The 16,074-nt window shown below is 36.9% G+C and overlaps 1 protein-coding gene across 1 annotated transcript in view; it reads left to right on the top strand.

Moving 5' to 3' along the window:
* Positions 1-16,074, top strand: part of COL5A2 (collagen type V alpha 2 chain) — a 138,345-nt gene that overhangs the window by 86,795 nt on the left and 35,476 nt on the right. Inside the window, exons 11-20 of the mRNA XM_081050718.1 lie at positions 3,376-3,429; positions 6,379-6,432; positions 6,813-6,866; positions 7,767-7,811; positions 8,291-8,344; positions 11,279-11,323; positions 12,696-12,749; positions 15,006-15,104; positions 15,814-15,858; positions 15,973-16,071. Of these exons, the coding sequence (XP_080906844.1) occupies positions 3,376-3,429; positions 6,379-6,432; positions 6,813-6,866; positions 7,767-7,811; positions 8,291-8,344; positions 11,279-11,323; positions 12,696-12,749; positions 15,006-15,104; positions 15,814-15,858; positions 15,973-16,071 (603 nt within the window). The remainder of the gene's footprint in view (positions 1-3,375; positions 3,430-6,378; positions 6,433-6,812; positions 6,867-7,766; positions 7,812-8,290; positions 8,345-11,278; positions 11,324-12,695; positions 12,750-15,005; positions 15,105-15,813; positions 15,859-15,972; positions 16,072-16,074) is intronic.

Here is a 16,074-nt window from a genome sequence, read left to right as displayed (position 1 = left end):
CTTTGGGCTTCCATTAAAGTCAATCAAGATTGGAGAACTCAAAAGGGAATTTTACAAAATCTAGAGGTGCTCTTCATTTTAATGGTATTGTATTATTAGGTACTGTCTCTTTCCTTGCTTTCCTCAGGTTTTCCATTATGATTTCTCCATGAGGTAAAATTGTTGTCACAATAGCTGCAGCCTTTGCTGGTGGATTCTCTGAACTTATCTTAAGGAAAAATACATTACTCTGATAGCAAAACATCATTATGAGGCCTTCATTAAATGATTTTTCAAAACGTGTTAGTAAGGTAGTGTCAATATTGCCCTCTGATGTTGAAAAAGTCATGTCTTCAATTGGATTTTTAATTAAAGTTAAGACTCAACTTCAGATTTTAACCTTAAGAACATGTGATCCAAGAACAGGGTCCAACAACAGATTGGCCTTTCTAGATTCTTTTATTAGTTGTCCCAAAGTTGAGGGTAATATCATGGGTAGGTCAGTCAATTTCTGTGTGATACTAAACTTAAGTACATATTTTCTCTTTATGTGTACTGTGATTTCTTTAAGCAGATACATTGAATTTGACTATAAAGAAAATATCTCTGGTAGTTCTTAATATTTTCTTATGACAAGAAAAAAAACGGCAAGCAGTGTTTCAAGAAGCACTGCTTATTTTTATTTTTATTTTTTTATTAATTAAATTTATTGGGGTGACAATTGTTAGCAAATTTTCATGGATTTCAGGTGTACAATTCTGTATTACATCATCTATAAATCCCGTTGTGTGTTCACCACCCAGAGTCAGTTCTCCTTCCATCACCATATATTTGACCCCCCTTACCCTCATCACCCACCCCCACCCCCCTTACCCTCTGGTAACCATTAAATTATTGTCTGTGTCTATGAGTTTTTCTTTCTCATTTGTTTGTCTTGTTCTTTTGTTGTTTTTGGTTTATATACCACATATCAGTGAAATCATAGGGTTCTCTGCTTTTCCTGTCTGACTTATTTCACTTAGCATTATACTCTCAAGATCCATCCATGTTGTCACAAATGCTCCTATATCATCTTTCCTTAATGCCGAATAGTATTCCATTGTGTATATATACCACAACTTCTTTATCCATTCATCTATCGAAGGACATTTTGGTTGTTTCCATGTCTTGGCCACCGTAAACAAAGCTGCAATGAACATTGGAGTACACGTGTCTCTATAGAGAAATGCTTTCAGACTTTTTGGGTAGATACCCAGGAGAGGGATTGCTGGGTCCTATGGTAATTCTATTAGTAATTTCTTGAGGAACCTCCACACTGCCTTCCATAGCGGCTGCATCAGTCTGCATTCCCACCAACAGTGTATGAGGGTTCCTTTTTCTCCACAGCCTCTCCAACACTTGTTACTATTTGTCTTGTTGATGAAAGCCATTCTGACTGGAGTGAGGTGATATCTCATTGTAATTTTCATTTGCATTTCTCTGATGATTAGCGATGTTGAGCATTTTTTCATATGTCTATTTGCCATTTGTATGTCCTCTTTGTAGAAATGTCTCTTCAGGTCCTCTGTCCATTTTTCAATTGGGTTGTTTGTTTTTTTTGTTGTTGAGTTTCATGAGTTCCTTGTATATTTTGAATATTAGCCCCTTATCAGAGGCACTGTTTGCAAAAATCTTCTCTCATTCAGTTGGTTGCCTCATTATTTTGTCAATAGTTTCTTTTGCTGTGCAGAAGCTTTTCAGTTTCATATAATCCCATTCGTTTATTTTAGTTTTTACTTCCATTGCTTTTGGAGTCAAATTCATAAAATGCTCTTTGAACCCAAGGTCCATAAGTTTAGTACCTCTGTTTTCTTCTATGCAGTTTATTGTGTCAGGTCTTATGCTTAAGTCTTTGATCCATTTTGAATTAATTTTGGTACATGGTGACAGATAGCAGTCCAGTTTCATTCTTTTGCACGTGGCTATCCAATTCTGCCAGCACCATTTATTGAAGAGGCTGTCTTTCCTCCATTGTATGTTTTTAGCTTTTTTGTCAAAAATTATCTGTCCATATTTATGTGGTTTTATTTCTGGGTTCTCAATTCTATTCCATTGGTCTATGTGTCTGTTTTTCCGCCAATACCAAGCTGTTTTGATTATTGTAGCCCTGTAGCACAAGCAAAAATCAAGGAGTATGATACCTCCAGTATTGCTCTTTTTTTTTAATATTGCTTTGGCTATTTGGGGTCTTTTGTGGTTCCAAACAAATCTGATGATTTTTTGTTCTATTTCTTTAAAAAATGTCATTGGGATTTCGATGGGGATTGCATTAAATCTGTATATGGCTTTGGGTAATATGGCCATTTTAACTATGTTGATTCTTCCAATCCATGAGCACGGAATGTCTTTCCATTTCTTTCTGTCTTCTTCAATTTCCTTCAAAAATGTCTTATAGTTTTCAACATATAGGTCCTTCACATCCTTGGTTAAGTTTATTCCTAGGTATTTTATTCTTTTTGCTGCAATTGAAAAAGGAATTGTTTTTTGTATTTATTTTTCTGAGATTTCATTGTTAGTATATAGGAATGCAATGGACTTTTGTACGTTGATTTTGTAGCCAGCAACTTTACTGTATTCCTTGATTGTTTCTAATAGCTTTTTGGTGGAGTCTTTAGCGTTTTCTATATATAGCATCATGTCATCTGCAAAGAGTGACAATTTAACTTCTTCATTCCCAATTTGGATGCCTTTTATTTCTTTCTCTTGCCTGATTGCTCTGGCAAGGACTTCCAACACTATGTTGAAAAGCAGAGGTGATAGGGGACAACCTTGTCGTGTTCCTGAACGTAGAGCAAAGGGAAGAAGCACTGTTTAATTCAGTGCCATATGTTAATATAGAATTTCATAGCATATATATGTATGTGTAAATTTTGATGTTCATAAAATGCTGAGCTAAGTCAAACCAGTATAATTTATATTCATGTTTTTTTCTTCTGGAAAATTAACGAAAACTTCACAAAGTGAATTGCTCAAATGGATTGCCATCAGAAATAGAGCTCAGTGTTTTTACAGTGTTTAGAGCAGGGGTGTCCAAACTTTTTTCATCATTTTTCACCAAGGGCCATATGCGGTAAAATACACAAACAACTGGGCCACTCACTCGAGGTGAAGTACATATTGCCTCACCTGGTTTATTTAAGTAAACTAAATATATTTTTGGAATTTGCTGCGGGCCAATTAACAATGGATTGTGGACCACAGTTGGCCCGTGGGCCGCAGTTTTGCCCCCCCTGGTTTAGAGTATTGGAAACAAGCTTTCTAAAGAAGACTTTTTATCTGCAGTTGATTTGTCATCTAGTCTCAGAAGAGAACATTTTTAATCCTCCTTTGCTTCCTTGTTTTTTTTTTTCCATAAAGGGTGAACCTGGTAGAAATGGAAATCCTGGTGAAGTGGGATTCTCAGGATCGCCGGTAAGTATTAATATTTATCAATACGACATAAAGACGAGCTTCAAAAACTAAAGAACATTAGAAAACTAAAGAGAATTAACTTACAATTACATTGCCTGCCTGTGCATTAGACTCTATCACCAAGATATATTCCTTTCTGTCATTGTGGAACAAGACATTTTGCCAGGGTGACAGCTCATTCTAATCCCCCGCTTTACATTACAACAAATGAATGACACTCCTAAAGCAGAAACTTATGTCATAACCTAATATGGATTGTCTCCAAACTGAATATCAAATTTTCAGATAAGTCACCAGCCTGACCTACCTATGTTTTACATCTCAATCCCATTTATCAATTTTTATCTTTTCAATATTTTTATTTTGTATTATTCACATACAAAATATGTCGAAAACAACAACTTGAAAGTGCAGTTACTGACTTGGTTTTTAAATTGTGGGCAGGATGCCTTTTTGGCTGCTCCCCAAACCCTGATGTTGGCTGAAATTCTCAACTCATGTTCTGGGTCCTAAAAATCTTATGACAAGATACACTGAATGCCAGCGCTCTTAACACAGCTGTTTTCTTCCCCTTTGGCTCACTACAGGGAAGGTCCCTGGCAAGCCATTCCACCAGAGTTCAGGACCGCGGCCACTTGGCTACTTTCCAAACCCACCTTTCTGTCCTCACTCACATTACTTTGATAGGCCCTCCCCTAGGATGTGCGACAAGGGCCGTGAGGAAAATTAGAGAATGATAAGCAAGCAAAAACTCTCTAACATTTCTGCTCTTAAAGTTTCTCCTTATCCAACATCCCTTCAACTGAGTTGGCCCCCTACTTGTTTATATGACCTATAATTTCCAAATGTTTCTACCACTCAATACATCCAAGAGTCCTGGAGTCCTCACCATTTACTTTCTGAAAATTGATGAGGTTCAATGCTAGGATTTTTTTAAACAAATGGATGCTAATCTTTTAAGGGAATTTACAGTGCTCTAAGGATTATTTAGTTTCAAATATAAAAGCAATTCTCCACTCCTTGCTCTCTCTCACTTTCCTTTCCTCCCCCATCCTGGAAAAGCAGTGCAGACACAGGCATACGGTTGTCATTAGCACAGATGTTCGTGTCGACCAGTCCAGGCTTGAACCTCCTGTCCTGCTGCACTCTTGCACATTCACAGCATGGGACCCTCCACGGGGAGGAAACGTGCCCTGCCAGCATGTCACAGATGCACTCTGCAAGTGCAGTGCAACGATGTGTGACTGGGCTGCGATGACAGTCTCGGCTCAGCAGAATGAGAGAGTTTTATGAGCAGTAGTCCATCTGGTTCACTTTCTTGTTTTATTAGAGATATGTAATCACATGAGAATTCCCTTGCAGACCACAAAAACTCAAAAGTTAACTAATTATTTAAAATACCATAGCTCAGTAATTCCCCTATTGGCTTAGATGGATGTGTACTGAGTTTCTTTTCTGCTCAGGATGGAGGGGAGAAAAATCTCAGTCAACGGGAGCATTCCTATGGAAAATCTTAAAGGGAGTTTTTGAAGTGAAAGAATTCCTAAGCACTGCTGTGTAAACAGAAGAATTAGTGGAACTTTATTTGTTCAGAGGGCAAGAGTTTGATGTGCACTTACTGTGATAACCCCCACCCAGAAAATGCTAAACACTTTCCCTGCAAGCCATCCCAGAGGAATTATTGCTTTGTTTTTCTCAGATGAAGTCCATTTTTTGAGTTACTTATTCATTAATTTCATTAACAGTAAATGAAAGTGGTGGTAATGCAGAATAGACAGGTTTTGCCATCTGTGTAAGGTTGTGCTAGCACAAGAGAAGTTCCTTAAGAAAGGTTTGGGAAAAGTTCTATGAGTTTTAAAAGAAATAGTAAACCATTTCTTCATTCAATTGTTTACTCAATAAGTATTCATTGGATGCCCACTAGATAGGCATAAGGCTAAGTGACAGGGATATGCAGATTAATGATAATGACTGATAATATTTAATAGCATCAATCTATGCTATCAAATGCTCAGTCTGCTGGTGGCAGTAGTAATGGCATTCAATTCAAAGCCTAATTTAATGTAGGCAATGAGAATAAGTGAATAATTACGTCTCTGGGTCCTTATCTATTTTAAGAGGGTATGAGGAAAACGGTTTAAGTATCATTTCAAAATAGTTGTACCATTTGCATTTGACTTTGTGTTTGATTTCTACACCCTTTTATTATTCAATACTCTTAGATGAATGATGCATAAAATTAACAGAAATTAAGAAATTACTGAGTCAAGGAACCAATTCTCTCTGTATTTGTTGACTCTTCCTTCTGTTGGAGATATCATTTCCTTAGTTAATTTTTTAAACAATGACAAGTCCACAAGCTTCTCCTGAACATTTAACTTTAAAAAAATTATCTATTTATTCATTTTAATATAGTCTTCCTAATCATATTCTACTGCTAACATTTAGAAGTTCAGAGAATATAAAACACATTGGTTTGCTACAAATACATTTCTTTATCACAAATTAAGCACAATATAATGGAAAAATGCATTATTTTCTTTAAGTTCCTCTTCTGATTTTTTCCTATACCTTGTTTGACCTCATTGAGTCAGACACTGAATTCACTCCTATTATTTCCTCAGAGAAAATAAAATTGGTTTTTTAGTGTTTTTCGTTACTAATTATAATACAATGACATAATTTGAAAATGTCATCAAATCAATACCTGCCATTAATCCATATCTGGGTAAATCATGCTTCCATTCCTAACAAGTATTTGCCTTGCTAATTTTTGATCAACTAGATGTATTTTCATAGATAAATGTGTACTGCTCCTTTTTGTCCTTTGCTTTGTTGGTGAAAAATTATGTAACAGATACTTTCTGGGGAAAAATGTATATTAAGTAATTTCCTATTCTTGTTTAAGACTCTAAAATGCCTTTCATGTTTTTTTTTCCTTTCGCCAAGGGAGCACGAGGATTTCCTGGGGCTCCTGGTCTTCCAGGCCTGAAGGGTCACCGAGTAAGTTCAATACTTAGTAATCCTTTCAGATACTGTGGCTTACTGAACAAGGTTGGGTGCATCACCTACAAAATATTTCCAGATCCATTCATCAGTTGTACTTAATGGCTTTGGTTGCAGTAGTCATTTGTGGATGCTAAAATCACAATGCTTTTTTTACATTTCCTTTGATTTTTATTTGATTCTATAAAGTATATTTTGAGTTCTTTTCTTTGAGTAGACTTTCAAAAAGGCTGAGAATTTGGGAACAGTTTGAGTAACAACTTTAACGTGAGATTTGTTTTCATAAGGTACTTTTAGTAAGCTTGGTTTTGGTTCTTCCTTTATGCGTCTGAGAATCCAAAAAGCAGTAACATACAAATTTATATTTTTCTTCTCAGGGACACAAAGGTCTTGAAGGCCCTAAAGGTGAAGTTGGAGCCACTGGTTCCAAGGTAATTGTATAATACCTCAGTATAACATTCCTAGAGCATTTTGGTTGTGTTTCAAGTGCCTACAATTTATTTCAGACCCCCCTTAAATAATTCTGAAGGAAAGAGGAGTATAAGAAAACGATTAGTGAAATACATAAATGTAATTTTTCATAGGTGAGTAGTAAAAAATTTACCGGGATACATGATGTGACCTAACTTTGCCACCAAGAATAGCCACCATGCCACTGGGTTTCTGCCAATATAAGATGCACGTTGTGTTTATGACATACAGCACTATGAATTCACCTTCTAAAACATTCATTCCTTTTTCTTCTTCAAAAATATCAGAGGTTTAAATGCTTCATTAGCCCCATTATTTAGTACCATTTTAAATCCAGGTCCTTTCGGGCCACTGTTTCTTCCCCAAATTTATTTATGTTTCCAGAGGGAAAGAGAACATTGAGGAAGTGCAGAGTGCTTTTTAGTGGGAAGTATCAAGAGATACATATGTGGAAAAGCATTTGGCTTTCCAATTGTTATTTCTATGCTTTGCATAATAGAACTTAAAGGAATATTACAGTCAATTTTAGCTTTGTAAAGTTTTACTTGACCTAATGTATTATCGCAATGGACAAATAATTACTTTTTTGATACTCTTTAGTGTGTCGAGGTGTGATAGTTCCATCCATGTCATTTAAATCCCCAGTTTTATTTCAGAATTATTTCTTTAGAAACAAAATTTTCATTGTATTTTGAAAAAAAAAAGGTGATATAATAGACTTTTGAGGTCCTTCATTGAAAAGGTGCCTTTCAAATGTACATTTTGAAAATATGCCTTTAGAATGATACACACGGAACAAGATGATGTCAATATCAGTTATAGGTTTCTCATATTGTAACGTGATCTCATTTTTACTTTAGGGTGAGGCTGGCCCTACTGGTCCCATGGGCGCCATGGGTCCTATGGTACGTATTAATTTAATTCTTTATTTCTTTGCTTTTTAGGTGATGTTAAGAGAATGTTTAAATGAAAAAAAAGACACAGAAAACACGTTAGCTGGTGAAATAATTTTGATCACCAGCTGACAGGCAAGCACACTATAAGAATTATATCCTTTAAATAGGAAAGTCTTCCTGCATTTCATTGTATTTCTTAACTGTGAGTGTCCTTATTTGTTTATTTTTTTCTGTACTCAGTGATCAAATCAGGATTCTTGTAGATTCAGCCCATTAAAGCTAGATTAAGTGAAATCTGTTTAGGTAAGAGGTGGTAGGTTACATATCTCTGCAAGTGGAGAGGTTTTTAAACCCCAAATTGCCTCAAAGAAATGCTACCTCTTAATGGCCAATAATGTTGAGTCTCAGTTGGATTGAGTAGCATAATCAAACTATCCTAGAGTTAAAATAAGATGTTTTAAGAGATATTTTTTTTCTCCCATCCCCAGGGTCCAAGAGGAATGCCAGGAGAGAGAGGGAGACTGGGGCCACAGGGTGCTCCTGTAAGTATGTGTCTTAACTCTCTCAAATGCGTTACTGAATACACCTTTTAAATGAGAGTAGCAGTACTTGTTGCCTACTTCTTAATTTTTTTGTTTTTCTTTTGAAATAAACTTAGGTTTACAGAGAAGTTGCAAAGATAGTATAAAGAGTTCCCATGTACCCTTCCCTTAACTTCTCTTCCTGTTAACAGCTTACATAACCAGACTACATTTGTTACCTCTTTATCTTACTACAGAAATTAAGAAAATAATGAAAACATATAGAAGCATGGAATATAATCCATGGAAAAACATAGACTTTGGAATAGTAATAATATTGGAATAATAGGTAGTATTTAGCAAGCACTCATTATACACTCCGCATTCTTCCAAACACCTTTATACTTACCACAATCCTAAAAGGTAAGTACTATGAATATGCCCTTTTAAAGATTTGAGTCTCTTGATCATCTGCCCTCAATCTATTTTAAATGACATTTTGAGAAATATCATTGCTGTTTGCCCATGTACCTTGAACGTAGGTGTGTTTGTGTGTGTGTGTGTGTGTGTGTGTGTGTGTGTGTGTGTAGCGGGGAGGGGGGAGAGAGGGAGGGTTGCATATTTTATTAAGTCTCTTCATAGCTTTCTAAAGGTCAGGCTACACTTGCTAATATTTCAAACTTGCAGTTAATTATATTGCAGTTACTTTGCTTTTGGCAATTAAGGGTTGCTACCTCGCTTCTATTATTTTGAGATCCTATCATCCCCATTAGTATAGGAATCTCATGTTTACAGCATCCCGTACTATTATCCTACAGAAGATAACCACCTTGGGGCTTCTCAATGGCACCAAAGTTAGGGCCCTGGTTTGGGAAAAGTGAAACCCTTTCACTGGGGCATTTGTGATCACTTTGGTAAGCAGAGTGTCCTCTGGAAGTATAGAGAATGTTGGGGAATATAATCAGCTGTCACCTTATCCAGCCTAACATAATATATCCAATCTAGTATGTTTACTTGTCTGTGTTTTCTTCTACCATCTGCCAAAGCAGTTGTGGCTTTTCTGACTCACTTAGTGTGGGCCATTGCTCTGCAAGAACCATCTCCCATGTTGACGCCATCTCCCAGGGTCTTTATCAGGGTGTTAAATGTGTATCATGGAAGAGTACATCCATATCATTAAAGTTCTCCAACTTCATATTTTGTCCCTTTCGATCCAGCACTGTTAGGACCTTGTCTCATACATTCTTTCTTGGATCCTGCCTCTACATGGTGTATAGAACTTGCAGCTCCTTTGGTATATAGCCTCTTCTCTCTTTTATGAGAAACAGAACTTCCTCAACCCAGTTACTTTTTGATTTTATTCTAGTTATTGGTCTGGTGGCTGGGGGAAGGGGCAGGTGCTAGCAGTGGTGGCATGTGAATTGTGAAAAAGTAGAGGCTTCTGTCTCATCTCTAGGCAAGAAAGAAGTATAAACTGTTAATGGTGGGAATCGGCCATTATACAGGCCCATGCACTTCAGGGTATCTGAGATTTTGAAGTTCTTAAGATATCCCAGGCCTAAAAGTCAAGGTCCCTCTTTTCTTCCCATCAAGGTCCCTGACCATGGCATAGCAGACTTTTTATGTTTTAGAATTCAAACTTCTCAAGAGTTTTTAAACCTTTATCATTAAATCCTGGGCCTTACCTTCAATTTTTCTTCCCTCTGGTTGTAAACGATGACAATATTTTTAAATGCTGCCAAGGAGCCTTATACTGATGATCACTATCAGCCTTTCACTGTCTTCCTCCAGTGGATTCCCTCAACAAGACCCATGCAATTCCATCAACTTTATAATTGCTATTGCCCCTTAAACTTCTCTAATGCCTGAGCTGTTGTACCCATTGTCCGTTCCCTTGTACTTGTGGCCTCTGTCAGTTCACCTCGGAGATAATATTTACTACGCATCACCACAGCAGGCCAAGAGTGATCCATGCTCTATTTATCACTACCTGATCGGTGAAAAATCCAGCTTAAAAATTTCATTTTAGAGTCTGCTTTCTTTTACTACTCCTGGCACCAATGGTGCTAAAGTCTTAGGTCAGGTTTCCCAGGAAATAGCATCAAAGCCAAGACTTGCGTGCAGGAAATTTATTGGGGAGTGCTTTCAGAAACTACACTTGTGAAGAAATGTATAAAAGAAGTAGGTTTTTCACAGGGAGAAATTAAGTGGTGTTACAATTGCAATAGACACCTCAGTCTCTATGAATCTTCAGTTCCAGGGGAACTGTGGAGCTGTGATGGCTCTTCAGATTTGTCTTAAATCTGGGGCCAATCCTTGGTAGCAGTGCATTGATCATGGAAAGGGCATAACTTTCGGAGAGCTAACTTCTTTTAGCTGAGGCAACCTGTCGGGAAGAGTCTCAACTGGAAGCCATCAGCTTATGACTCTTCCAGCAGCAGTAGAATCATTCCTTCAGGGCTGAAGGGATATCTGGGTAACACCCACAACATGCATTACTACTCAATTTCCTTGTGTGTGTTTGTGTGCACGTGTGTGCATGCGTGCTGTAGTTTTCTGTTTTGTTTCATTTTCTTTTGTTTTACAAGGCACACATTTCTTGTCTGAGTTAATCTGGCTATTAAGAAGACTGAGGTGTCCAAAATTTCATTGCCTTTGAGCTCATTTTATAGAAAGTGATAGATACATTCAAGTGAAAAGAATAATTTTAATCAGTTTCATTTTTCAATCTTGATTTTTCTTTCCTATTGCTAAAAGGATAGATGTGTTTATTACTACCATACCAGTGTTGTATAAATGTGTATTTTTATTGCTATTAACCAAGTTAAAGTTGTTGTCAGTTAACGTATTATTCTTTAATTTTTAACAAGGAATTTTTTACAAAGGAAATGAATTATGAGCAAATAAGCAGAAAATCTAATCTTATCCTATCTTGTCTTTTTTCCTCCTACTTAGGGACAACGAGGTGCACATGGTATGCCTGGAAAACCTGGGCCAATGGTGAGTTGTATTACTTGCATATTCATTCATTAATTTATTCGTTTATTTTTCCATTCATTAACATTTACAGGGCACCTACTGTGTCCCAGTCACTTGAAATAAAAAGATGATAAGCAAAAAGTACTTGTCTTTGAAAACTGACTTGTCTATCAAGGATGAGAGGTTTACCAATTCATACTGTAGCTGCTATTCAATTATAATTCATATTATAATACTGCTATTACTAACTGATGTAACATAGAATACAACTTGAGGTATGGGAATATCGAAGAGAAAGTACCTCTAACTGTAGTGATGGAAAGATGTCAAAGAAAACTTAAAGAGTAGCAACTTTTAAGCTAAGTCTTGAAAGATTGGTATATAAAATGAACAAGAATACAACATGGTCCATAGGCTGGATAGATGAGAAAATATGATGAGTTCAGGGGAATACTAGGAGGGTAAATCAGATTTGAAATTATTTTCCCTTAGTTCTTGTCTCCCTTGTTACTCATAAAAAAGAAACAAAATATAAGAGGAAAAAAAATAAATGTTATAAGGGGCTTTTTTTTAAATGCAAAACTGATGGAATTAAAATACAGTCTTAAAAGAAGAACCAGAATAACCTAGAATGGAATTCCTTTTACACTCATTTCCTTCAAATCTAGCCTTTAAATCCATGGTTCTCTACGCATGCCTTCTGAAATGTAGGATAGTGACAAATATCCACTTCTTATCAGCCTGAAAAAAAAATCAGTCTAAAATATATAGATGATGCTTAAGCATCATTTTTATAAAGCGCAGTCCTAGATTTTGGTACAAAGCATAATTTTCTGAAAACTGTCTTTATTACTTGGTTGACAAAGAAAGCAATTGCAAGAAGCAATTGTTTCAGATAATTTGTGTTTTCATTGACTTAATCTCATATGCTACAACTAGGAAATCTTACTATGTATAATAGCACTGGACATGTCTTCTAGTACTACTGTGTTTCCCCAAAAACAAGTCTGGGTCTTATATTAATTTTTGCTCCAAAAGACACATTAGGGCTTATGTTCATGGGATGTCTTTTTTTTCATGTACAAAATACATTTATTCAAATACAGTCATGTCATCTTCTGGAACATGGTCATAATGTACTAAATGCTTTTGTCTGGCTGACGATCTTAACTGGGACTTATTTTGGGGTAGGTTTTATTTTCAGGGAAACATAGTATTTCATATCAATCTCGGAAGGTATTATGATAAAATTATATTATTATCTTTGTGATTTTAAACTACCGAGTGGATTATTCTATGTGTCAAAATACAGAATTTTGTCAAACAATAAAAGATGACTTAATTAGATATTAATTAAAATATATGTCTGATCACTTCTGGTTCTTTTTAATAGGGTCCTCTTGGGATACCTGGCTCCTCTGGCTTTCCAGGAAATCCTGGGATGAAGGTAAAATGTTAATATATTTATTTCTTGTTTATATGAATACCAAAGTGAAGAATATCATTTCATTAAATGAAGAGTATGGAGTTGCTCTCAACTAAGAAAAGAGTCTAGAGTATTCTCAATGTCCATTATGGTAGGAAAATAAAATTTAAAAATGTAAGAATGAGATATATAATATGTAACTAAAAGAATTACTTAAAGTCAGACAAATGTAATATTAAAGAATCTGTTGCATTAGGTCTCTAACTGCAGACAGTTCTAAACTGCAAGGAATAAGAGCTTAACATGAATTAAAATTCTGTTCTTGGATATAGTGCCTGGCAGTAATAAATAGCAGAATGTTCTAAATAATAGGAGGTTAAAATAAATCAGAGGAGGACAAAGACTGTTCTCTCACACAGTGCTGGCTTTCACTCCTACCCACTCCCCCACTTCTGCCTTTCACTCCAACCATTTAAAGGAATGGTCTGGGCGGCTGTTTGGCTCTCCACGTGGGAATGGATTAAAGTATTGTGCTGGGATGATTTACATTTGTAGTGGATCACAGTTTGTTCTTTTTCTCAATACTTTGGGTGATAAATTCAAAGATTACAGTAGGAGGTTATTCAGATTACATTAACTAAATTAATGAATAAATTCAGAACACTACTTCCAAATTTTAAACTACACAATATATTTGATTACCACTGATACCCAGTTTCTCACTGGCAATAATTTTTTTCATCTTGAAAATGGGATTAACTCACACGATTATGCCTTGTAAATATGACTGCAGTCATGCCAGCCACCTCACTTCTCTAAATCTTGTTTTCTCATGGATGTTTGTTGAAGATCAAGTAAGATAATCTATGCAAACCCTTAGCACAGTGCCTGAATCAGAGGATGCCCTCAGTATAGGTGAATGCCTCTTGTTAGTAATGCTACTCAAATTGGAGTTGAACTTTGATACAAACCAAAAAAAAAAGAAAAAAGTCTATAACTGACATTTCAAACATTTCAAATACTCTTTGAAATGTGATAGTCCTCAAGTCAAATTATTCTTTAAGCTCACTCTAATGCCATCTTTAAACTCTGTGCCACAGGGATATGGCTGCTTTAAAATGATGCCCTAAGTCTTTTTACCAACCAGTCCCTTCTTTCACTGAGAACTCACTCTGAACCCAGGCAGGTAGAATCTTCTTCTCTTCTCCTCCATCTGTTCTGCTCCTTGATGTCCTAATCCTGCAGCCACTGACTCTGGCTGGAGGACTCAACCTTCCTGTGTACCCTGAAAAAAATATGCAAAATTCCCTCCCTTTTCATGTAAGACCCTCCACCCTCAATCTGAGCTTTGGCTAGAGAATTAAGAAAAGAATATTCACAATGTCCGGGACTGTGACTTAGCAGAAAGTGGTTTCAGTTCCATCTTGGCATCTAGTTAAGACTTCACTAATAATCAGTTTATAAAACAGCTCACTGGGTATTTCCCTCTCCTCCTTGTTATTTCTAGTGCTGGCTGTTGGCTACTGGAACCTACTTAAGAAAGTAAACCACCTAGCAAAACTCTCCGAAATCATTTTTTTATCCTACCACTAACACCAGCATAAAATGCCCAGGTTTTTTGTTTTTGGCCAGGGTTCTACTATACCTGTAATGTTCTACCATGGTCTTTGCTCTGTGGATGAAGAATCAACTTCCACATCCAGTTCTTTGAATTTTAATGAAGGGTAATAGGGATTTAATAGGGATGTTATATGTGTTGATACTAATGAGCTCTCTAAAGCTTAGAATTTTCGTTCTAAAATTCCAGGTCTGTGTAGTATTGCTCTACATAGGTGTATAATATATTGGATAAAATACAGGTACTATTTAAGTTTGAATTTCAGTTAAATAAAGAATACATTTTAGTATAAATGTGTCCCAAATATTGCTTGGAACAAACTTATAATAAAATTATTTGTTGTTTATCTGAATTAAAACTTAACTGTCATCCTGTACTTTTATTTACTATGTGGATCCCTATCTTGAGTTGAAACAAGGGTGGCACTCAGGTTGCTTTGCTCTGCTCTGCATGCCGCCGGCATCACCACACCTGAAGGAGTGGGAAAGTGAGTCCGCTGTTTAGGCTAGGTTAGGCGCGTTTCCCCTATAAACCAATTCGTACTCTTGACCCCTTTAAATGTTTGGGTGTAAAATGTCAACCTTCAAATAAGCTATCAACTTTGAACTGCACCACATTTGTATTTTTCTTCAATTAACATTTCCCTTTGTACCCTTTAGGGAGAAGCAGGTCCCACTGGGGCTCGAGGCCCTGAAGGTCCTCAGGGGCAAAGAGGTGAAACTGGGCCTCCAGGTCCAGTTGGCTCTCAGGGTCTTCCTGTAAGTTCCTAGTATGTTTAAGGAGTGTCCCAGGAAGCTGGACATGTTTTATAATATCAGAACAAAGGCAGTCTATTTTAATGTATTCTGTTTAATTTCTGAGTGTTTACAACTCATGAGAAAACAACATTTCTCTTGTAAACTCTGCAAATTTTGTCTATTTTATGGAACTGGTCATGAAAGTGACTTCTTTAATGATATAGTTGTTGATTTTATTTTTAATTTAAAAAATTTTTTATTGGGGAATATTGGGGAACAGTGTGCTTCTCCAGGGCCCATCAGCTCCAAGTCATTGTCCTTCAATATAGTTATGGGGGGCTCAGCCCAGCTCCAAGTCCAGTTGCCATTTTCAATCTTTAGTTACAGGAGGCTCAGCCCACCATCTCATGTGGAAATTGAACCGGTAACCTTGTTGTTGAGAGCTCGCATGCTAACTGAGCCATCTGGCTGCCCCTCCGGAAGCTCAGCGGCAGCTCATTGTCTTCAATCTAGTTGTGGAGGGTGCAGCTCAGTGGTCCATGTGGGAGTCAAATAGGCAACCCTGTTGCTCAGAGCTGGCGCTCTAACCAACTGAGCCATCCAGCCGGCCCTGTGGTTGATTTCTTTTTTTTGTGATATTTTCTGCCTCCTTTTGGAAGATGGGTGGACATCTGAGAATACCGACCTACATATGGCTTAATATTTCCCAAATTCTTCATGTATCTCCTAGGGTACAGTGGGAACAGATGGTACTCCTGGAGCCAAAGGCCCAACGGTAAGCAACTACATTGATGCCACACGAGGTTCAGATAAACACAGTGTTTTGGCCATTGCATAGTCTTCTCACTAGGTCTCAGCTCATCATGTCACTCTCGTATCTTTCTGATAGGGCTCTCCAGGCACCTCTGGGCCTCCTGGCTTGGCAGGGCCTCCTGGATCTCCAGGACCACAGGGTAGCACTGGACCTCCAGGAATTCGCGGCCAACCGGTA

The sequence above is a fragment of the Rhinolophus hipposideros genome (assembly GCF_964194185.1).
Source record: "Rhinolophus hipposideros genome assembly, chromosome: 6".
In the NCBI taxonomy this organism is placed as follows: domain Eukaryota; kingdom Metazoa; phylum Chordata; class Mammalia; order Chiroptera; family Rhinolophidae; genus Rhinolophus; species Rhinolophus hipposideros.
This window is presented reverse-complemented; position numbering and strand designations above follow the sequence as displayed.